Genomic DNA, 24,927 nt, shown 5'->3' with positions numbered 1-24,927 from the left:
TGATATTGTTATGCCAGTGCATGACCTCTGCCTGCCTGACCCTACATTGACTTTTAGCTGTGTTTGACTCCTATCATCCTGCCTGTGCAAATCCAGTGTGAACACCGTGAGCTAAGCGAATGTTTAAGAACCTTTACGAAGCTTAGCACGTTCTTGAACAAGTGTCAAAGGCTTGGTGTATACGTAGCTTAACTCCCAACCATGCTTGCAACACACACAAAAAAAACTGACACTCCTTAAACAAATGTTACTATGACTACGCTAACTTCCAACCTTGTAAGCAACATTTTGACAGAACGCTTTGTACATCACAAAGTTGGTTCTACGTCAGTAAGCATAACCAATATGAATCCATATATGAAGCGTTCTGGATTATAAAGCAAACTGTGATTTTAAGGAAAAAATTAAGGGTTTAAGTTGGACCTCATAGTCCAGAAAATATGGTACAATTTAAATATATAAAACATAAACATTTATCATTTTTCATATAGACCTGAGGATTGTCGCACATTTACCTTGCTGAACATGTGTGTTTGTGTGTGTGTGTGTGTGTGTGTGCACATTCCACTTAATCACTGTCCTGATAGTTTAGCACTGCCTGTATTTGCTTTCCCCTACAGAAACAACCTTGAAGTGCGGCAGATGTTCGAATTCACCCCGCTGAACTGCACAAATCAAAGCTGGAACACTAATAATGAGCTTCTGTCAGTTGAGAAAAGGAAAGATTGTGGAGGTAAAATAAGAGAAACACACTCTCCCAATCACACACTACCAATCATTAACAGCCAAGTTATAGTCACACTTAGCAGCTGCTCTTTCTGGATAAGATAACACTTTGCTGCTGAGGGTGTGTGTGTGTAACCTCTCTTGTGTGTGTTTATATCTGCATCTTTGTCTGTATGGGTGCCTGAAAACACCTGTTCAAACAACTCTTTAGAAATATGACTGAATAAATACATTTCATATATACAGTAACCAGCCATCTGTCTGTAACGGGGTTGTAAAGGACTAGGAACACTGACTCTGTTGACAGTAAAAGTATAATAAATCAAAGAGCTCCATTGTATCTAGTGCAGTTTAAGGACACACGCTGCAGGCCCAAAGTCTTTTCAAAAGCTTGACTGTTTTCCAGCTCAATCTGCTGCTCGCCTCAATGAATACAGAGTAACAGTGCCGTCATGATAAAATAAGTTGCATTATATGGGATTCTGGATTCTCTGGTCAACCAGGACATAGTTGCATCATCTTGACTGCAGCATTTTCTGTGATAGTTGGTCTTTTTCATTCCCCTGGTTCAACTAACCAGCTGCCCTTTTTTTCTTCACTCCATCTGCTTTTTATGACACCATCAAACAAATAAAAACCCTAACTTCGTTTGACGACCCAGCAGTAAAACCAGGAAACGGGACTAAAATTGACTGAATAAATTAGCGGCCTTTCATTGTGCAAATTTGAGCGTTGTTCTGGAACAAAAGCTCTTACCTTTACTCCCACCTTTTTTATTTAAGGGGTAATTAAGATACCTTTTCCCCTTGACAACATAAGGATAGGGTACGTTAAGACTCACTAGAATTCCTGAACGTGTGACCTTCAGTTGTGTTAATGCTAATAGGAGTTTTTGGTTTGCATCAAAGGGGTAAAAACTCTTACCTGACAGTTTTCACAGCAGCCTTACCCCCCAGGATGGACCACTGTCCTATTTTCGCACTTCCTTTCTTTCGCTCTCCAACTTGGTGACTGCGTATCTACATGATCCTCTTAAGACCTGACGTCCACATGTGTAGACATCACTTTTTGGGTTATATTACCACAGTAGTTAATCCTGCTTTACTGTGTAGAGTTCAAATATTGGCTAAGAGGTTCAACAAGATTTCAGACTACCATAGCAACTATTTTGAAACAAGAAGAGAAATAATCTAATAAAATTTGGGAGACATTGGAGCCTTTTCACAGACAGTTTAATTTGTACTTACTCATCTCAACAAACAGCAGGTGCTGCTACCAGCCCCTCCCACTTCTCTCTTAACCGCATAGACCTGCAGCAGCCTGTCTCAGCTGTAGTCAGAGCAGGTGCTGAGCCCTCTGGTAAACTATCCGTTCACTTTCTGTTCCCGCTTTATCCTCTGTGTGGGGTCACTGGACCCTACTGCAGCTTTCATAGTGTGAGGACAGGCCCTACCCTAAACAGGTCGTTTGGGGCCGCAATCACACGCATTCATGATTTAAAGAGTCACCAATTAACCCATGAAGCGTGTTATTGAACTGTGGAGAGGAACCATAGTGCTGGAGGGGAGGGGGGGTTGACATAGAAAAAAAAAAAACCCTATCAGGATTTAAACTGGCTGTGAGGAGCCAGTCCTGACCATTGTGCACAGGCATTCATTGCCATTGACTGTATATGGGAACTGGACTGAGTGAGACCCCTCCCCCTTGGCGTTTCACACAGGAAGTACCTGCTGACTCCAAGAAGCTAAAACAGCTAAGCCTCTGCAAATGGCATTTGAGCAATTGCTTTCAATGAAAAGTTTATATAAATGCCCCATAAGTACGGGCTTCTGCCATCAAAACTCTGGCATCAAAGTGTCACTGCGCAAGTTTTTAAGTTCATTCCTAGGCTCTACTTACAAATCGGGTTTTGACTGAACACGTCATGAACTTTCAATTGCTTGCAAATCTGAACAGTTGAATATTGTCCAACTTGGGAGTTGGATTTGGTAGTGTTGTATAGATAGATAGATCTTTTTCAGTACATGGACCAGATGAAAATTGATTAAGGAGAAACTAATAACTGCAGTTTGTGTCCGTCTAGACCAGTGATAGGCAACTCCAGGGCCGCAGTGTGGAGTTGCCTATCCCTGGTCTAGAATTTTATGACACCACAACGCATAATCACTTCCAACTCGTCATATATGGACTTATCGTTCGGCCTTCTTGACATTATGGGTGTCCCCAACTCATCGTTTTTTGACGTGCTGGCTGTTCCTATTAATTCAGGGGTCCCTGACCTCCAGGCCGCAAACCGGTCCCGGTCCAAAGGCTGCAAGTACTGGGCCATAGACAGGGAGAAAAAGCATTTGGTAATCCAGGATCCTCAACCCTTGTGACGCAGACCAGCACCATAACCCGGTAATGGTTCCGCATCCAAAGGGTACAGCCCATCCATCCATTTTCTAAACCGCTTTTACCCTTTCAGAGTCACTGGGGTGCCGGAGGCTAACCTGGCCACTTCTGGGCGAAGGCAGGATACACCCTGGACAGGTCGCCAGCCTGTCACACACCCATAAATACTCACATTCACACCTAGGGACAATTTAAAATAACCAATTAACCTATGAAGCATGTTTTTGGATGGTGAGAGGACACCAGAGTCCCCAGACAAAACCCACGCATGCACGGGGAGAACATGCAAACTCCACACAGAAAGGTCCCCCATTGATGATTGTTTCAGGTCCCCCAACTGGGACTTGAGCCAGGGGCCTTTTTGCGGTGAGGCAAAAGCACTAACCACTGCATCACCACTTATCCCTCGTGGGAACAGCCAGCACATAAAAAAACAAAAAGTTGCAGACACCCAAAACGTAAAAAAAATTTGCGGAAGAGGCCGAAACAATACTTGATGAGTTCGGAGGGAAAATGTGTAGGACAACAAGTTTTTCATATATCATAATAAAGCTGTGAAGGAAAAAGCCTGGAATAAAATTTGCGACATTTCACACCAACTGTAGATGGAAGATGCTTTTTTCATTTCAGTTATTCAAGTAATAAACTGACCAATCAGATAACTCAATAAAAGCAGGTGAACTCACATCTAGCAATCAAAACATTTGTCTGACAGACAGCCCTGTGATAGCTTTTAAGTGGTAGGAGTGTGGCCATCCAACAAGCTCACTCTTGATTGGCCAGAGTGGTTGCCATAGAAATATTGACTCAGACAAACATGAAACAATTACATCTTACTGACGGTTTCTGGTTCCAACAATGCACTATCCGAAAAGTGAAAAATAGCGACTTAATTGACTTAATTTGGTTGGAGCCGAAAGTAAGGCATTTTCTTAAAGTGCCATCACATTCCCTTTGTCCAGTTTTTATGTACAGTGTATGGTTGTTGCAGAAAATGTTGTAAAATGTTTACAGTTTGGCTTTGAATCACATTGACAAGTGAAATCAAGTAAAACAACCAAATCAACTCTCTCTTGTAGTTTTCTGTGTCTGTTTCTGACAACTTTACTGTTTTAAAACAAATATATTCCCTTTGGTTACTGATCTCAATGGCTTTCAAGCCTTAAAAAAGCTTACATATATATATATATATATATATATATATATATATATATATATATATATATATATATATATATATAAGCACGGATGTATGATTTCAATCTTAATGGAACCCAAATTCAAAAAGCTCTACATCGCCAGCCTGTGGGGCCCAAATATACCCCCCACATCCCCAACATCATCAGACATGTGCATCTTTTTAAAAAAAACACTCATGAAAATGTTTATATGCAGGTTCACATTAAGGAGCTAAGTTATTGTTTAGTATTCCGCACAGCTTGCTGGCATATGCAGTGAAAATAATCAGAAGTATTAGGATGGTGATATCCCTCGGATGCATGGGCACAGAGCATGCATGAATTTCCATAAAAAAACATCTTGACAAGTTTCTCACTTCTTTTCATCACTGACACCACTCAAAGACAGTCTATTCCCACAAGTTTTCGCTCTGAATTCTCATTACCACACTCTATTTCTTGTAAAAGGTCTGACTCGCATAGACCCTGAAGCATTGAATTGTAATTGCAATAAAGGTCAAGCTGTGGCTAGGATAAACAACATGATGTGGTGAAGCGGCATCACAATGCCTGATGCAGCTGTGCTGATATTTGTTCAGAATCCACTCAATCTAATGAAAACCTTCATGTAAATCTATGAAATTTGTTTTTGTTTGATTTAATTTAATTTATTTTTTTTTTTCTTTGTTGTGCGTCAGCAAATGTTATGATTTTGAAGCGGGTTAGACCGCAACTAGGGTGTGTGACAGCTGGTCAGTGTACACCTCCATTAATATTTAAATGTGGGAAGATTTTAAGTTTTCATGAAACGGACTGGATCCACTCGGAGTGGGTGGCTAACCATATGGTGTCAGTGTTCTGAATAACAAATGACCTCGAGATGGGATTTATCCGAGGAGTAAGACGGGGAGAGGAAAGAAAGAGAGATGTGGGTGATTTGGCAACATCTCTCATTTGAGTTCATCTGGTGTGAGACGGGGGGTGGGGTGGGGGGGCGTAACGGAAAGAAAACTGATGAGCGTGAGAGGTGGGACTTGTTGCAACCCTAACACGTCCAAAAACGGACTGCACAAACCCGCTTGTTACCCCAACCCAGAGGGAGGCAGGACAAATTTACTAAATGAGCTTTTTACATTAACAGAATTAAATTAATACAGTTGTATTTTTTGACAGTCAATTTGATAATCTTTTAATCTATTTTTAAAGTGTTGATCTTTTAATTATTGTAAAGCTGTTTTTAGACTTCTTTTTTACTTTGGTTTTCTAGGACATAGTTTCTGCAGAGCAGCAGGAGTTCAATAAAATTGTCTATGAGTTGGCATGGAGTAAGCCTGCCCTCATGTCTCATCATCTCTTTATTTACTCTGTGGATGCACCAGAACAGAGCTTGCCGTTGTTTATATCCCACAAATATAAACTTTTTCAAGCTGCATTTTTTTTTGGAGATTTGAAGAAAGAAATACTCAGAAAACAAGAACATGTTAAAAAAACATCAGAAACAAAATCTTCATTAAAGTGGATCTTTAAACGTTACTTTTATACTTTTCAATTTGATAGAAAGACAAGTTCAGAGTGGGGGAGGGAGTCGAGACAAAAACGAGAGAGTGACAGAGAAAGAATGAGAACAGACAAAGAAAGTTTGGGTTTGGTGGGAGGGGCATGGGTGGCAGAAGGGGAGGGGGGGTTGGGTCACAAAAAGAACACCTGTTGAGATTAGGGTTGGCACGCGACCCACTCCAACTCGCGTGGCAGCTGCACCTCACAGGAACAATGGCAGTAAAACAGTGAGATAGAGAAAAGCAAGAAGAAAGTTTGAATGCACTACTTATCCTTTCAGGTCATGTGTGTGTATTTTGTGCGTGTGTGAGGGTATGGTAGTCTAATGTGTACACGGAGAAAGCAAGAGGGACAAGAACAGGGAGGGAGGGCTGTAAAATAAAGAAAGACACCCAAAAGTCTGCCAAGAGACAGACGTGTGTGTTCAAGTTACTAGAACTAGGTGAAAGGTCTTATTTATCTGTCACATACAATAGAATAGAATAGAATAGAATAGAATACACATGTCCAAAGAACTGAATGTTACGACGTTTTTTCTTTTTTTACTTAAAAAATGCTTTCCTGATGTTTATTGAAAAACCTTAAGTAATTGTTGTTTTGGTGTTTTAAACATGTTTTTGTTGTATTTTTCTTATGATGGAGCACAAAAATTGAGAAAAAAATGAAACTTAAAATAGCATTTCTGAGAATGTATTTATTTAAATCTTTGGGAATCGGGAGCAGACTTTAAAAAAACATTTAAAAAACAGTGTATTTGTGACGTAGAAACTATACGGCTGGGTAGCTCAAAGATTGCTTGCGTTTTTTGCTGCAGCGGTAATGTTAGTTAGGGGTAAGCTAGCGGAGGAAAATGTAAACAGAGAGCTCCTGGCAATGGGGAAAGGGAAGGGGGCGGGTTGTCCCGCCCACAACTTAATCGGGATTTTTTCAAGAGGACTTGGCTGCAGACAACAACATGGCCCCAAGATGGCGCCAGAGCATCATTAGCCGGAAGTCCTTGAGCAAAGTTCGAACGAAGTTCACGCTCTTTTCCTAGAAAAACACCAGAACTGGATTACAGTTAGGAATCGCCTAGAATAGATACGCAAATTCAGTTTCTGGCTAGTTTAATATTGTGTTTGGACGCCATGTTACCTTCCCTCTCGAATTCTTATTGAGCTACTGCCGCTCTGCAGACACTAAATCTCAGAAAACATCTATTTTTTTTATGTATTCATTTTAGCTAAAAGTAGCATAATCATATTAAAAAAACACTGGATATGCTTTTAAAACAGAAAATGATCAGAGTGGGACTTTAATTAACCACATCACAATCAGAATGTCATATTTCTTACGCTCTAATTCCAACAAAACCCACATTCCTGAATCATTCTATAAAACTGTCCACCAAAGTCTGTCCAATTTCAGCTTGATCTATTCGAGTGGCATTTGCCTGCATTCCTGTATAAAAAATGCAGTGCTGGGCAATGTGATCGTTTTTTGAGCTAACTCTCTGATTTCCATAGCAGTTCTGCTTCATTGAAGGGTCACAAATTAAAGCCCAATTACCTACTGCTTTACTTGGATGCACAGCAGATGCGAGGCCATATCAGATGTAATTTTATCAAGGACGTGCATCCAGGAGGTTGGAGAGCTTATTTCCTAACTCGTTTTTTTTTCTGCTAGGGTCCAAGTCACCTCTGACTCATGTCACATCGGACCGTCTCTTTGCACGCACACTGCCTTTATTTATATATTGTTTTTCATTTCATCTCCTATTGATGGCATGGCTTGATGTTCATGGGTGTGCACGCTCCCTCTATGGCAAAGATCACTGTTGAAATTTCACACCTTTATTTTACTTCATTAAAATTCAGTTTAGCGCACACACCCGAGCCAAGCACCCCCCTGTGTATAAAGCTCCCTCCTTGTCCAGCACAGACATTATGTAATGCACCCCAACTAACTCTTCTTAATCTTTTGGCCTGCTCTCTTTTACCCTCCATAACTTTTCAGTCACCAGCCAGGCTGCGTCCTTTCTGGCTCTGCGACGCCATCTAGCGGCCACTAAACCCTGCATTATTGTTTATTTACACTGGCTGCCTCTGTTGTAATCACTTTTTTTTACCCCCTTTTTATTGCCTTTTTGCTGAGCTGCAGATTTTTTTTTACTCAATGAAACAGAAATTCCTTTTTGCATCACAAAATTTGGGATAGAAAGTAAAAAATTAGGTCACTGTTACAACATGAGGGTGCAGCTTAGAACAACTTAGAAACGTGTAATTGTTGAGTAGGGTTTATATATTTATTTATTGCCTATTAGTGAGGGATCCACTGTGTGGTTGGGGATGTGTGCGCGCGCGGGCTCTTGCGCCTGTCACCTGCCTTCCCTCCGCGTGCGCTTCCCTCTTGTCTGGTGCGCTGTGGCGCTGGATGATGTGACAAAAGACCGCCCAGCCCCGCCTCGGAGGGAGGGAGAGGGGGGTAAATCAAGCGGCGTAAAGTCCTCGCGCTCACCAGCCCGAAGCTCAAATGTGTCCAGGAGACGAGTTGGTTGGTCGTGCTGCTTCTTCCCTGCATTCAGACAAAAATAAATATGTGTAAAAAAAAAGTTAAATGTACAATATCAATAGTTAAGTTTATGTTTGTATTTTATTGTGAAAAGCCTCACTGTTTGATGATGCGTGCGCCATTCACAACATTCTCACTATGAGGAAAAAATGTGATTTATTCTACTTCCGGTATTCAAGTAGCCACATGGCAAAGTAAAACTATAATTGACTTCCTATATACTGAGCCTATATGTTAATAGAAGACACATGGACTGTTTTAGTTTTAAAAAAAATGGAGGGGGTTCACAACATTATCCCATGTCTCTTTAAAAAAATTCAGTTTCTTATATTCTGGAATGAGGTCAGACACGAGGCTCCTCATTGCACACGCTGATTATTATTGCGTTTCATTTTCCACCAATGAATGACGGGGAGGGGCGTGGTTTGGCTCAAAGGCAGGGTAGCGACAGCGTTTGATTGGTGGATTTTTATCGCTGTTGTATGAGGAGGAGATAAAGGCGAGAGGAGGAGGGCCGCTGCTGAAAGGCTGCTTGAAACGCGAAAAGTCGGCTTTGCAGAAGGGAGGCGGGTAGTAAGAAGTGGCTTTTTGCTTCTTTTTTTTGTGGCCCCCCATTCTGAGCAGATGCTGAGAAAAACATAGTCTTGTGCATGAAACCGGCACCCTTCACTGCTCTACATCCGTGTAGAGTCCGCTCACGATCTGAAATGAGCTTTTAAAACTCAACAACTTGGAAGTTAAACTTTTTTTAATGCCTGCTGCCTTTTCAGGCAACTTTGGACCTAAGTGCTGCCAAGTTTCTTGTGCATCTCAGGAGTAAGTTACTGTTTACACTCAGCTCAGACTGAGACGCCAGCTCCCCCTCGGTGTGCACTGCCGGGCAGCATGGTGCAGAAAATGAGCCACACGGAGAGCACCGCCGAGGCGCTGTCTTTCTTCACCAGCGACTCGGGCTCCGACTCCGGGGCGTGCATGGACCTGGACCCGGCCGCCTCGCCGCTCTCGCCGGGCTCCTCCACCGCCGGCGACAAGCTGGGAGACAACCCGGCGTGGTGCAAAACCCCCAGCGGCCACATCAAGAGACCCATGAACGCCTTCATGGTGTGGTCGCAGATCGAGAGGAGAAAAATCATGGAGCAGTCCCCGGATATGCACAACGCCGAGATCTCCAAGCGGCTGGGGAAGCGGTGGAAGCTGCTGCGAGACAGCGACAAGATCCCGTTCATCAGAGAGGCGGAGCGGCTCCGGCTCAAGCACATGGCGGACTATCCCGACTACAAGTACCGGCCGAGGAAGAAAGTCAAATCCGGCGCCTCCAAGCCCGGCAGCAGCAGCGGCGACAGGGGGGACAAAGTTACCAGTAGCAACACCAGCACTAAAACCTCCTCATCCTCGAGGAAGAGCGGTTCCAAATCACCCAGCAGCAGCAGCAAACCCCACAAATCACTTTTCGGGAGTAGCACCAAAGCATCCCTGTTCTCCTCGGAGCAGCCGCCGGAGCACAACCCCTTCAAGTCCAAGTCCTCCGCGGCCAAGCAGATCCCGGACGGGAAGAAGAAGCGGGTCTATGTGTTCGGCAGCGGCGCGGCCAGCCTGAGCATCAGCCCGGGCTCGTCCGTCACCGTCCCGGCCAGCCCGACGCTCAGCACCTCCGCCGACTCCAGCGACTCCACCAGCCTGTACGACGACGCGGCTAGCCGGGAGGAGGGCGCCGCCTCCCCGGGCAGCACTAGCAGCAACAGCGGCGGCAGCGGCGGGCACACATACACAAACCGGCGGGCCTCCTCACCCACCCCCTCCGGCTCGCACTCCTCCGTTTCCTCGCACTCCTCCTCCTCCTCGTCGTCTGAGGACGAGGAGTTTGAAGACGACCTACAAGACGTCAACCCGAGCCCGAGTTACGACAGCATGTCGCTGGGGAGCTTCGGCTCCTCCGTGCTGGACAGAGACTGGGATTTGAACTGCGAGTCCATCTCCGGGGGGTCCCACTTCGAGTTCCCCGACTACTGCACGCCTGAAGTCAGCGAGATGATCTCCGGGGATTGGCTGGAGTCCACCATCTCCAACCTGGTCTTCACGTACTGACTGAGCGCACGCGGGCAGCTTCACTGCCGTAAACCGTCACGAAAGTCCGCGCGCCTCTTTGCAGCAAGAGCTGCAAAATCCCTGGAAAGCGACTACTTGCTTTGATTTTTTTTTATTTTTCCCCCTCCTGCGTGGACTTTTCTTGGGATGCGTGGACTGAGTCAAAATCACGATGCGTGGAGAGGAAGATACTGAGCTTCCTGCGTTCAGTCCTGGACTGTTTTGAACTTAAACTGTGATTGATTTGCACGCTGCGGTCCGCCGTTCACTTAATCAATATTGTTGATCGAAAAAGGGACATTTCACAACTTTTTTTCCACCAACCGCCAAGTGAATTTCCCACTTAAAGGTACAGAATAGGACTGCCGTGCGACATTTTTTATCATTGTGTCAAAGAGAGGCATTAAAAAATAAAACTGAGGTGGGTTTTCTTTTTTGTTTTCTTTTACTATTTTATTGAAGAGAAAAAGAAAAAAATAAGCATGATAGCCTACTATGTTCCTATCTTGTGCTGAGATTTTCTGTGAGACTGTTGGAACAGTTTGGAAAACTAGTATTAGGATTATTTAAATGGATAGGTGGCGCTCGCTTTTTTTAGTTCTTTTATTTTGAAAAAAAAGCACGTTGAAATGATCACCAGCTGTCGTAAAAATTTTCAGGATTCAACTTCGACTCTGTGCTGAACTTTATACACGTTTTCTCTACGATTCAGGACCAAAACATTGTTTTTTTTTATTTCAGATACTAGTTCTAGAGAAACACCGACTTCTTTTACACCTTTGTTTTGTACATTTATCAAGATGCCATTTTATACCGGATGTTGTATTTATATACTGTTGGAAACATCTTTTTAACTTCATGTTGGCCTGCACATGATTCGAGTCCTGTGTTGTCTTTTTCTTACACGGTTGTTTGTCACTTTTTTTTCTCTCAGGCGAAGGGCTAGAGTTTAAAAAAACAAAAAACACACGACTTTTTATTTCCCTTTTTATATTTAAATGTACACACTTTTTGGACGCTTCAAAGAGAGGAAACATTTTGATTATTTTCTCAGTGTATTTTTGTACAAATATATATGGAAAAAAAAAAGAGGAAGTCAACAATCGGTGTGTGTAGCCTACAAATACAGCTGTATTGGATTTCCTAGTTTTTAATACCCTGGCGGGCTGGTTTTCATGCTGCCTTCAAGTGCTCGTAGTAAGTTTGTTTAGATGCTATTTTGGCGGGACAGACATTGTGCCTACTCTTTCGGATAAAATGTTTTGACTGAATGGAGGAGCTAGTAAAATACTCTAAATTTCCCGAAAACCTAACAAACTTGCTGCACCTCATGAGAATCTCTCCCCACTATAGCGTTTTTTTTTCCCGACAGCACTTGAAAGCAGCACCAGTCCTTGGACCAGCCTCCTTTTTAAGCCCCTTCGGCGTTTACAGTGCCAGACTGCAGGTTGCTTAAAGACACAGGAACACGTTTTTTTTTCTTTTTTTCGCCACAAGCTGTTCTTGTGACCCCATGTGGGGTTAACAGCGTCACTATCTCAACCAGCAGCGACTTACGTTTGCATTTCACGTCAGATTTTTTGCCTGTGACAAAAAATGAGGAGATTGTAGCTTTAAATTTGACTTGGATGTTTTCACCGAGTGATGTCACATTTGCCAGTCAACCACTGGATTGAAGAGACTGTCAATATTTTCAAACAAACAAGAGCGACAACATCAAGCATATTCAAATTTCCGACTTGAGTTCCGCAACATCTACTTGTACTGCGTTTCTCATTGTATTTGAATATATAATCTTTTTTACTTGTCAGCTAACTATTAGCTAATAAATGTTTTAGTATCTTTATGGCATGGTGACTAGCATTTGTATTTCAGATTGAGGTTATTAGCTGTTGTGTTTTTTCAGATAAAAAAAAAATGGGGGGAAAAAAATGAGGAAAAACGATTAAACGTGAACTTGATCTTTGTATATTTGACTGTACCATAAAGCAAAAAGATTGTGTGTTTATGTATGTCGTTGCTATCAAAGACAGGCACTGTCTAGAACTGCTATCTTTTCCACATCCTTATTTACATTGAAGGTGGTCAGTTCAGACTGTTTTTTTATATAAATATATATATAAAAGCATTTTTAAATATATTAACTTTATTTTTCATCCATCTTGTGCAATATGCTGTGTAGAATTATCATTTATTGTCTCTAAATCATGCCATAAACAAAGGAACCACCCTTTTTTTCTCCTTTTTTTTGACATACAGAGAAATGAGGAGGTTTTGTCTCATGCCAGCTAAGTTGTGTCCATTCACTGCCTGTCAGATTGTTGATAGCAAACTTGTGTACAGAACTTTTTTCAAAGAAGGAAATAAATATCAGCTGGAACTGAAAGTCTGTATCACTTTTTTGTTGTTGTTTATGTGAAAAAATCGTTTTGTGTATAAGGCTTTATTTTAGGTCACACGTTGGATGATTATGTCACCATATGGCACAGATTTGCCTAGGATCAGCAAAATAACATAAGTGCTATTTTTTTGTTTTTGTTTACATCAGAAAAATAACTGCACTTATTTGCTCAAAGAGCTGTGAAAAATTAATTTTGGCTCGAAGGGTTAAAAAAAAACAATTTCCATAATGTATAGCTGGAAAACCATGTTATACAGGGTTGATAACAGAAAGTAGGTTAGTATCACTTGTAAACAAGACTGTGTTTGTTGTTTCCAAAACCTCACAGGATCAGTTGGAGACAATAGATCCGATTAGAACAACTTTTTATGAGCAATATTGAGTAACTATTACATAAATGTAGGCAAATAGCTAAAATAAATGTTACTTTTTAAAAAAACGTATAGAATTATATTCTTAGATATGTTACACTGATGTACTTAACCTGCACAAATTAACTAAATTCTTATCTATTTTTTCAAAATTCTCTATATCCTCCATTCTGTGAATTGTATTCCTGCTAGTTGAGGTGTGTGCTCCCAGCCAGACAGCCGCGGTTCCCTTCCCCCTCTCCCAGACAGACCCTTAGTGGGGGAAGGGCTGTTTAAGCAGCAGTCAGCCAAGGGCCCTCCAGCGTAGCTGACAAGCATGTCTGTCTGTCTGCTGCTGTATGTGTCTGTTTACTGCATGTGTGTTTGTGCATGACATGTGGATGTCTGTGAAGGGAGAAAACGCCGTCCACCTTATTGGCTTCCATCAGCTGGTTTAAAGGACCGTGCAACAAAAAAAAAAAAAACGCTTTAACATATTCCAACTCTATTCTATTCTATTATTAAGACTGCATGTGAAAGTATTCCTTTTCTCCCCCTTTTTCATTCAACTGGAAATGATTATATTGAGGCGTGTAACAATTAATTTGTATTCATAAGATCTAACTAGATTGATCCGTTTGAGGGAAGTTATTCATAATATAAAATAGTTTTAAAATGAAATACATAGATTATATCAATAGGAAAATACCTTTTGGATTTAGGTTTAAAAACGACCATCACAGTGGACAACATAAGTGATGACGATAAAGAATGATCAAACCATCAGTACTGTCCAATGAAACACACAGTATGGTACAATGCTCTAATAATTCTCCATTTGTATTACTTTTATCAAAAAACAAGCAGCTGAACTTTATGAAGCAAAAATGTGAATGTTTTTTCAATTAATTCTTCTTAACTTGTTTGTTTAAATTCATATTTAATTGATATCTTACAAGAAATACAAGGAATCTTGAAAACTTCAGCTGCACTGTTTAGTACCAGGTATTTATCTCTGGTAGAAGTTTTGGCTAAATATGTCCTGGATCGATTTTAGGTCAGTGAGTTGGATCGTTCAAAATAAACCAATATCGAATCGTATCGTGAACCACAAATTATGATATGAATCGTATTGTTAAGATGTATGTTCTATTAGTGAGTTTTGTGATTCAAAACCAGCATTTTAATTGTAATGTTATAAACACCCCCTGATTTTCACAATAGAATAAAGACAAGAGCTTTATTGCAGCCTAAATTTCATTTGGGGTTAGCTGTAGGATGCTCATTGATCCTAATCTGTTTTTGTACATCCAAAGGATACATACTGCATGCCTCATGCATGGGGATATAATCTCCGATTTGTGGCATTATCTTTCAGCTCCGAAACCGTTTCAGCACTTCTGTGTTCATGTGAGGCTCCTTCAGGCAGTGGGAGTCCTGCTCGCTGTGCAGTGTCGAGTGCTGCTCAGCCGACTCCTCAGTGGGGGGACGGGCAGCCAGCAGCTAAGGAGTGGAGCAGAACAGTCAAACTGTAGGAGGCGGTGGCCTGAAACCACAGCAGGGGTGGGGGGTGAGGGGTGGGGAGAGAATAAGAGCCCTGTCGGAGGTGGGAATAGAGAGGCAGGAATCCATCCCTTTCGCCTGACTGTCATTATGTGCAACCTTAAAACCAGTATGTGTTGGTTCCGCGGGTGGGCCCCCATCGCTCTGGTTTTATTTAATTCCAATCCAAGTTTGCTTAATTCATACAAAAATCCTGTTTTCATTATTTATTTGTTAGCGTCTGGCGTGAAGCTGCTAGAGGTTTCAGTTTTGATGTTGCTGGATGCCCCCACTGGCTCATTTACACAAAAACCTCATAAGCAGGAGACAAGCAGAGTTGTTAATAGGGTTTAAAACACAAGACCCCAGACCTGAATGACTCCCACCCATTGACTGCATATGAGAACTGATGTTTTTTTCCTCTTTATTGCAAGCTTTTCAAGTTATGAACTGACCAATCAATTGTCTCAATAGAAGTACTGTATGTGGTAGAACGTTTAATTGGCAGATTCTCCTGAGCCAGCTTTCAAGTGGATGGGGTGTCGACTTCCAACAAGCTCACTCCTGATTGGCAAAAGTGGTTGCCATAGAAATTTTTACTCAGATTGATTCCGACCAATCATGTCGTCTGGCTACAACATGACAACGTCAGTATCCCAAAAAACTGGCAACTGGATTTACTTAATTGGGTTGTAGTCAGAAGTAAACTATTTTCTACGAGTGACATCACACTCATTTGGTTCAGTTCTCTTTTATAGTCAACTGTGTAAGACTTATCCAACATGTTTCTTTTGTCGTAGAAATCACAAAAAGCAATAGCAGCGTGTCGATCATCAACTAACCAACCTATTAACCAACCAATCACAAAAACAACCATGGGCATCCAAAACCAGCCAGCCAATTCAACACACCAAACAACTATAACCAAACAACCAACCACAACCAATCAACCATTCAAGATACCTACCAACCAACCAGCTAACCAACCCTTCAACCCACCAACTATAGCCAACCCACTGGCCATAACCAACCAACTACAACCAATCACTCAACATACAAACCAACCGTCCAACCAATCAGCCAGCTATAACAGACCAACCAACCAACTAACCAGAACCAACCAACCACAACCAACCAATGTTTAACAATTCAACCATTCAAAAAACCAATCAACCAACCACAACCAAGCAACCATTCACCATTCAACCAATCAAACAACTAACCAACCAACCTACTAAAACCAACCTACTGATCATAATCAACCAACAATCAACCATAACCAACCAACTAATTAAACTCAACCAAATAACCAAACAACTACAACCAACCTACTGATCATAATCAACTAAACACAACTAACCAATGAACCAGACACAACCAACCATACAACATACCAACCAACCATAACAAATCAACTAACCGTTCAACCATTCAACCAACCACAACAACCAACTGGTCAAGAATTCAACCATTCACCAACCAACACTTCATCATTCAACCAACCAACCAGCTAACCAACCAACCACCTAACCAACTATAACCAACCTACTGAACATAATCAACCAGACACAACCAACCAATCAACCAGACAAAATCAACCATAGAACATACCAACCAACAAACCAATCAAGCAAGGAATCAACCAAAATCAACCACAACGAACTAAGTACATTCATTCAGTCAGTCAGTTATTATCACTAGCCCTTCATAGAGCTGCATTGCAGACAAAATTAAATAATGTCTCCTGGGACCATAAGAGTGAAAGTAAAAACAATAGAATAAAGTACTAATTAAAAGTAATAAGTGAATAAATATTGTTAAATAAATAAAAGAGCAACTCCACTCACACATAACTTTCCTGACCCGCCCCCACTACCTCCCATTCTCTCTACTAACTCCACCCCAACGTGTCTTCCATACGTCCACACAAAAGATTGCAGTGATGTTATTATACCAATCAACAAGTCCGATCCCATCACAAGTCCTAAACTCCTGCCCAAAGTAGACACGCTTTCATAAAAGCTCAAACAACACCAAATTGGTTCAAATTTTGAGACATTTCTGGATCAATCTCGACTGCAGCGAGACAACTTTTGTGTGACTTTTGTCGTAACAGGAAAAAAAGAGATCTGACATTTACTTTACATCTGATATATCATGATCTTATCTTAGGTATTCCAGGATGCATCCTGAGTGGACTTGCTGATAGCTTTGCTAGAAGTGCAGGAAACTATTAACCTCATTCATCATGCTCTGGGTAGACCCCTCACCGCTTTTGTGTTGTCTTCTTTGTTCCCTGCTGCTCAAAAGCAAAGGTTTTTATCAGCCACAAACAATGTTTGGGACAGACCCAAAGGGGGATCCACACAAAATGAATTTACATTTTTAAGATAAAGTTAAAAAAATAACTAGAATAAGATTCAACTAAATATTTTTGTATTTTTAATGCGTTTTGGTTGATTAAAAACCATTCAAATCTGCTTTATAGCCTGTCCGCTGTCTAATATTGTGTCAGTAGTTGTTTGACTTTGAGAGGGCGGGACTCTTTGGAGAGCGAAATGAACTAGGCGCGGCCAAAAGGAGCCCCATCCATCTATCACACGTGTAGACAAAGGGGGACTCCACAACACAAAGCTAGATGTGCCCTCAACAAACTTTTTTTTTTTTTCCTCCACTGCGCACGGGAGCGCGCAGCCGGCAAGCCGCCCCGCAGGTGAGTGCGTCTCCGTCCCGGCCCGCTTTGCGCCTTTCCTCCTCCACACTTCTAAAGTGAATTTCCAGTCCAAAGTTGCGGCTGTAGTTGATGCGTCAGCGCTCCAAACTTGAACACAAAGCAGGAGACAAGAGGGCGAGAGACATAGGGAGACTACGGCGGCGAGGAGGGAGAGGGAGAGGAGCGGTCCCCCTTTTCCTTTGTCTGATGCGCGTTGAGGAGAGAAGTTGAGGAGATGCTCAAAGACGCATCTCCACATTAGCCAGTAAAGATCAACTTCGGCTGCATACGATGACTTGTCTTTGCGACTAAGTGTAGGTGAGATGAAGTTTGTCTTGAGTCTGTTTTTTTTTCTTTTCCATTTTCGTCTCTTGGGAATGTTGCAACTCTCAAAGACAAAGAAAGAAAGAAGAAAAAAGCCCGGCAGAAGTTTGCGCGTAAAAGGATGTTTTAAGCGTGCGTAAAAATAGACAAAGTGGCAACTTGTTCACCCTGATGCAGTTTGTTTTTTACATCTTTAGCTCCATGTTTTCATTTGACAGCAGTGTTTTTGGCAAAGTTGTTTGTGTGGGAATTCAGCGCAAAGCCATCAGGTGTAAAGTCAAACAAAAGGCTGCTGCGGTGGAACTTTGTCTTGTTGCGCACGAACGTAGAGAGGATGATCCAAAGAAGTGAAGATGAGCGCAGACAAGGGCGCGTTTACAAACTTCTCAGGGCGTCCTGGAAGCAGATCAACAGGTATTTGACGCTGCTGCGTCTTTGTTACAGTAAGGCTCCTTTGTTCTCTGCTCATACAAAGAACATCGACGGAGGGAAGCGCCTGACCACCAGGATACAACTTTTTCAACTCTTTGGAGCCACTTTTTGGAGTTTATTTTTTAATTTAGAAATTTACTTTATAGTTTTATAGTTTCCTTTGTTCTTTTTTGTCCATTAAATGCAATTAGAAGTTAATTTCTTCACATAAAAATCAGCTTTAGATCTTAACTTTCTAATGGAAGCAAAACTTATTGTTTATTGCAAAAAAGGTTGACACATTTTTACATTTTGGTGCATAAAGTTAAACTGTAGAGTAGTTAACATGAGAAGTTTGACACTAAATACTAACATTTTTAGCCTAAATTACGTTATTCTTTATTTATAAAGATTTATACAGATCAGAGTTTTAACTACCTGTTAAAAAGCTCTAAAAACTTCCTTTTTGAAAGCTTGAACACTGTCTGTTGCTTGGTTACAGCACTCTCATCCTATTTTTAAATTTTTTCTTTTAACTTTTCTGTCCTCAGGTGGGATTTTAACACAGATTAACCAGCAAAAGCATTTGCTCCTGTGGGAGGTGAAGGGGGAAAAATATGCAGAACTCCCATGGTGGATGCACAGAATCACCAATCAAACGAATTTCAAGAAGAAGAGGAGGATTAAGAGAATTTTTATTTTTTTAAGGTTTAGACTTATCGCAGGAGGATTTAGACTTCAGCAACTCCATCGCCAGTTGGATTGTGCCTTTTTTTGGAAATCTAAAACTTGTGGAGACACTTTCGAGGATTATGAAACCTCTGTGTCGTAAATCTCCCTGGAAGACGCGTCCCAGGCCAGAGCCTCCAGGATAGCAGGATATTGCTTCTCATATCCTCTTTGGGCCTTTGCACACATCCAGGTAAGATTACTTTTTAGTGGGACTTGTTCAGCCACTTGTTTTACAACGCTGGTTCAGCTGCAAACACACATCCTTGTCTTCACACACACGGCCTCTTCGCTTTTCCTGCAGTTTCTTTTAGAGAAACTGTATTTTACCTGTAATGTTGGTCAGGGGTGTCCAAACGTTTTGAAAACAGGCCCGACCATTCAGTCAGCGCTCTTTGAACCTTTATAATAACATTACAAATGAACTATTTTCACTTCTTTACATAGAACAGAAATACATTTAAACTTACATGTATGTTTATTACTGAAATTACTGTGAATTTCAGATTTGAAGACCTTAAATCTGGGTTGTTACATATTATTCATCATTAAAAGCTCACTGTAAATGACTAAATTTACACCCTTGTGAAAAAGAAAATAATACAAATAATTATATGATTCATTAATTTGATTACAGAAAAAGAGGTTGAATCTGAATTAAGTCCCCTATGATTTCTCCCTAACCCTAAATTTATCCTTCAAAGCAGAGAAGTATATAAAAAAAGTATTTAATTTAAGACATTGCATATTTCTCGTTGATGTCATAAGTAGTTGCATGTTACCTACATTAGCACATAGCTGCCATCACTTGGAAAATACATAACATTGACGGTTTTATAACTTTAAAAAGTCACGCAATAACAAAAAACTCATTGAAGTGTCACATTTATTATATATTTACATTAAAATGTAAACTACTGTGCTTCAAAGCACGCCCAAGTAAAGAAATGTGTCCACAAATGAACCTCGGTTAACCCTCCCTAAGATATACTGTAAGGATTCTGTGGTTTAGTTTGGTTATTGCCTGTGGAAGGTTCTCTGATGCCTCTTACATCTGTTTGGCTGCAGGAACCTCCACTGTTTTCTGGACTTTTTCTTCCAGGCCCCCTCCTCTCAGGTCTTTGGGCATCTGGGATCTGCCCATTTGGGGAGGGGTACTGTAAGAGGGTTCTGTGGTTTTGTTTTTGGATATTATGTTTTGGAAATGTTCATAGTTTCTGTGCCTATGCTGGTTTCCTGCATGGGTCCTACACCAGTTCCTTACATAGCCACCCCTAAGTTCCTAATTCTCCTCCTTTAAAACACTTTCAAACACCACTAGAGCTTCAAATGCCCCTACAATTTGAGCAATAGGGAGTAGCCAGAGGGGTAGGGAAGCAATTTGGATTTGAACAAATAAATCTGATCTTATCGTTTGGCCGTTAAGGCTCTGAAGGTCAAGAAGTCACAGGTTGTTGCCTCAGGTTTTCAACGGCTTATAATGTCATTTAGTCAATCACAATCAAGAAATCGATATTCTTAGAAAATGTTGGGGGCAGCATATACTGGATTTGTATGGCAGGAGACTGGGGGCCAATGGGAATTTGACTCACTGGATAGACTTTGGACATGCCTGGCTTATGTCATAAAAAGTTTGCATGTTCTTTGTCTTTCAAAAATGAACGGAAAAAAATAGAATTGTTGGCCGCTTGTCTTCTTTTGAAATCATTCTTTTTAGAAAACTGAGGCTAAAGGAACAAGAGACGCTAAAAAAAACTCAAACTTCATCTGTTGTGTTTTTGAAGGACTTTCATAGAAGAAAAAAAAACACTTTTTTTATATACTTACCTTGAGGATAAACAATTTTTTCGCTATGCATCAAATGCAACCCCGCACACGCTTGTGTCTTAGCACATGTGGGATCTGTTTTGTCATTCCAGAGATGCAGGTTCCCCTAAACAGAATGATTTCATAAGTTGAAAGGCAGTATGTGCAGCTCACTGAGATGACAGTGCCTGTTGCTTTAAGCTACAAACACTTATTCAACAACAAATGCTCTTGTAAGGAGGAGGGAAAGTTAGATTCACTCCTTTCTCTCCTCTTCTCTGCACCCAATGATGTCATTGAGAGCCAATGAGAGCCAACAACAGCACTCGTCAGCATCCACGCTCCGCCCTCAAGCCCCTTTTTGTGCATGGCAGCCCACATGGTCCTGCAGCATCACATTTTCACCATGCGTTGCTTTGCAGCAGAGGGTCCAGAGATAGGAATGTGGCTCAGGGCTATACGCTCTGCTGTTAATCTACCGTGTCTGCTCAGAAATGAGTTCTCCATCACTGTAAGCAGGAAGTCTGCAAGGAGAAGCTGAAGGAGCGAGGAGAGCTGACATTTCTTTTAAGATTAATTGGCAGACTAAGCACATCAGTCACTACGACATTTCATTTTAATAACTTAATGAGCAAAATCCAATCAAATAGGACAGATTGTCCCTATCTAGAGGTTTTATAGCTGTCATTCACTCTAAAAAATATATTTTTTAAAGAAGAAAAACAATAAAAAATGACGTCTAAATCACATAGCATGTACCTCAGCTTAAAAACACCCTCCAGTGTTGTTTTTTTGCTGATAATACTCAGCAGCCTCCATCTGTTTTTGAGGCATAAACACAAGTAAAAGCCAGGAAGTGTCTGGATCAGAGGGATTCCAGGTAAGCAGACAGTGTGCTGCGTATGTGCGGGATTGCAGACAATGATGAGCCATGGATCTTTAGAGTCAGAGGGGGGAAAGTATGCACAGCATTTCTTTCTGATGTTGTCCAGACATGCTGGTATTTCCCATAACCTTTTGTCTGCTTCACTGACTTGTAAATATCTTTCTCCTCTCCTGGTACTGCTCTGATTAAATCGAGCAAATCTACCAAAACAGAAAGTAATTCCCACCAGAATAGGTTGTTTTTTAATAAGAAAAAATCTCTTCTAAAGTTTTCCTTATTCTATTCTTGTGGATTCTGTACTAATTCCTTCATACATACCTCACATTTTTACTTGACATTACAAGGTCAAGGTGGACTTCTGAATAAAAAAAAAATAGTGTTAGCCAATCGTTTCATCAGGCTCAGCCCTAAACTCCTGTGGATTTCACTGATGCTTCCTCCTATTTACCAGAATGTGCAGCTTTATTATGCTGCTCATCAATAATGCAAGCACAATGCAGTTCTCCTCAAATTTATTTTGAGACATTGCAATACATTTGGTTTTGCATCTAAACCTAATGTCCCCATGTTTGTGCTATCTTCTCATCTCAGTATCTCAGCATCTTTTAAGTCCCACTACGATCATCTTTGATCTATTGTAGAGGCATTCCCAGTGGTATTTTAATTATGATTATGCCATTTTTAGCCAAACAACAACAACAAAACAACTGTTGTTTTTAAGCAAAGTTTCTAGAGAGTGGTAGTAGTAAGAATTGTTTTTAAGTTGTGGGCAGGACTATTGGGAACAACTAGCCTCCCACCCCCCACCCCCCCGGGGCATCTGGGATCTGCCTGTTTGGAGAGGGGTACTGTAAGGGTTCTGTGGTTTAGTTTGATTATTTACTGTTACTGAGGAGGGATTTTCTGAAACCCATTACATCTGTTTGTATGCAGGAACCTCAACTCTTTTATGGACTTCCAGGTCCCTTCCTCTCAAGTTTTTGGGCGTCTGTGATCTATCCATTTGGGGAGGGATACTGAAGGGTTCTGAGGTTTAGTTTGGTTGTTGCCTGTTCCTGAGGAGGGGTTCTCTGATACCCCTTACATCTGTTTGGCTGCAGGAACCGCCACTTTATTCTGGACTTCCAGGTCCCTTCTTCTGAGGGTTTTTGGGCATCTGTGATCTGCCCATTTGGAGAGGGGTACTGTAAGGGTTCTGCGGTTTAGTATTTGGTTATTTTGTTTTGGTCATGTTCTTAGTTGCCCTTTTTCCGTCACACCAGTTTCAGGTTCCCTATTATTCACTGCTTGTTTGTGCTGTCTTCTCATCTCAGTATATCAGCATCCTTTAAGTCCCATAGCAATCATCCTTTGATCTTTTGTACAAGTGTTCCCAGTGGTCTTTTAATTATGATTATTATGCCGTTTTTAGATAAAAAACAAAACAGAAAAATTGTCATTTTTTAACACAGTTTCTTGAGAGCAGTAGTTGTTCATCAGAAATTTTGTTTCTGAGTTGTGGGCAGGACTGTTGGGAGCAACCCCGTCCCCCTTTCCCATCCTCGTTCTCTGGAGCTCTTTGTTTTTCTGTTCTCCCTCTAGCTTACAGCCCTTCACGACCCCAATGAAAAGTTTGTGGTGCACCAAAAATGGCGCAACATTGGAATTAGTGCTGGACGATATGGAAAAAAAAATGTATATCACGAAATAAATTATTTTATATCACATTAACGATATCTGTTACAATATACCACAATGAAGTATATTTTCAGGTATTCTCTGCTATTTGGACACAAGAATGCAATTAAACAGGTGAGGAATCAACAAAATTCCCATCCAGTTTTCATTAACCGTCTTTTTGAACTGGGCTGCTGTTGTGTGGTGTTGATTAGACTCCAACGCAGCATCAGTCCTGGAGTAACTGATCACCAACATGAGCCTAATACTGACAGACATCTTGTGGTCACCCCCAGGAAGCTATCAGGTTTATTTTTAACTTCTCATTGCTTGATGCTTGTGGGAAATACATGAACCTTCTCTCAGGAACCATATAGATAACTTTATGTGGTTGGTGTTATCTCCACTTCATTGTGGATCAAAATGATGACAATTACTAGGTAATATTGAGTCTCCTTTTCAACCTATTTAAATATGGAACCACTTTCAGAGTTTAATCAAATTAAATTAAAATTGTTTGGGCTCCCAAGTGCAGACTAGTGCATTAGAATAATAGTAGTCGTGTGTTTGAAAGGTTCTGAGGTGCAAAAATGTCTTTAGTTAGAATAAGACAAAATATTTCATAATAATTGTGTTTAATTTTCTCTTGCCTGCTGAATTTAGGTTGATCATCCCTTTGTGGAGAAAACTGAGTCACATAAGACTTCATTCTCTGTCTATAGAGGAGTAAATGACAGTGCAGTGAAAACATTAGGCCCACCGTTGCTAATCATAACGACAGGCCTAATTCTCCAAGCTACAAGCATTCTGTAGTCACCCTGTTGCCAACCATCGGAGCTTCGTTTTAACGCTCAGCGGCTGTGGCCACGAGATAAGTCAACGTCCTTTACTGGCATGCTAATACATACCAGCACTGGGGGGACGCGAATAAATTATTTCTTTATGACTGCACACAAGCCAGACAGTCTGAAGAAGGGGAAGGCGAGATGGGAAGTGGCAGCATATGGGAGATGGAGCAGAAAGAGGCTAAATGATGAAATGATGAGATGGAAAGAACAAGGATGCAGAGAAAATAGGGTCTAAAAGCAGAAGAATTCAAATTTAAAACTCCACTTTATAGCCAGCTTTTTTGTGGTATGTGCTTTGCATTACCATTACTGTGGTGCAGAAGTTGTTTTGTGTGAAGTGGTCCTTTCATTTTCTGTGTTGAGGCATAGACAGATAACTAGAGTGCTACTCACATTTGCAGCCATCAAGAACATTGTGGGTTATTAAAAACTGTGCCAATATATTGTTGAGTTTTACCTGCAAATGACTTGATATAACACTCAGGGCTTTCAAATAGTGGAACTGAGAGAAGATGGTGTAAACAGACACATATTTTCCACACTACAAGGGGCACTTAAAAGCCTTTATTTTTTTTTCAAAAAACAACATTGCGCATCATAATCTGGAACACATATGGATTACTCAGGTTGTGATCATTGATATCAAAGCAATTTTGAGAGGTAAACAGTGTTCTTTCAAAATGTCCGTCTGCTTTTGTTTTACCAATTACAAAAAAACATCAGCGTCGTTGTGAATATGCTAATGTGGCAGTGTCAGACTGTGAACTAACA

General features: G+C 41.1%; 1 protein-coding gene and 1 long non-coding RNA gene across 3 annotated transcripts in view; both read left to right on the top strand.

The window, feature by feature from the left end:
* The first annotated feature begins 8,570 nt into the window (after nt 1-8,570).
* On the top strand, nt 8,571-12,876 carry sox4b (SRY-box transcription factor 4b). The gene has a single exon (XM_024267562.2). The coding sequence runs from the start codon at nt 9,291-9,293 to the stop codon at nt 10,488-10,490; it is 1,200 nt and encodes a 399-aa protein (XP_024123330.1). The 5' UTR covers nt 8,571-9,290; the 3' UTR covers nt 10,491-12,876.
* A 4,266-nt stretch (nt 12,877-17,142) lies between these two features.
* The window catches only part of LOC118599798, a 61,260-nt gene continuing 53,475 nt past the window's right edge, over nt 17,143-24,927 (top strand). The window contains exons 1-2 of one of the 2 annotated variants that reach the window (XR_004949306.1): nt 17,143-17,496; nt 18,783-19,153. This is a non-coding gene — a long non-coding RNA (uncharacterized LOC118599798). Of the gene's footprint in view, nt 17,815-18,782; nt 19,154-24,927 lie in introns of both variants that reach the window. The other variant, XR_004949305.1, reaches the window with a different exon arrangement.

This window comes from Oryzias melastigma, linkage group LG16 (genome assembly GCF_002922805.2).
Source record: "Oryzias melastigma strain HK-1 linkage group LG16, ASM292280v2, whole genome shotgun sequence".
NCBI classification, from domain to species: Eukaryota; Metazoa; Chordata; class Actinopteri; order Beloniformes; family Adrianichthyidae; genus Oryzias; species Oryzias melastigma.
Note: the sequence above shows the minus strand (reverse complement) of the source record. Positions and strands in the feature narration are given on the sequence as shown.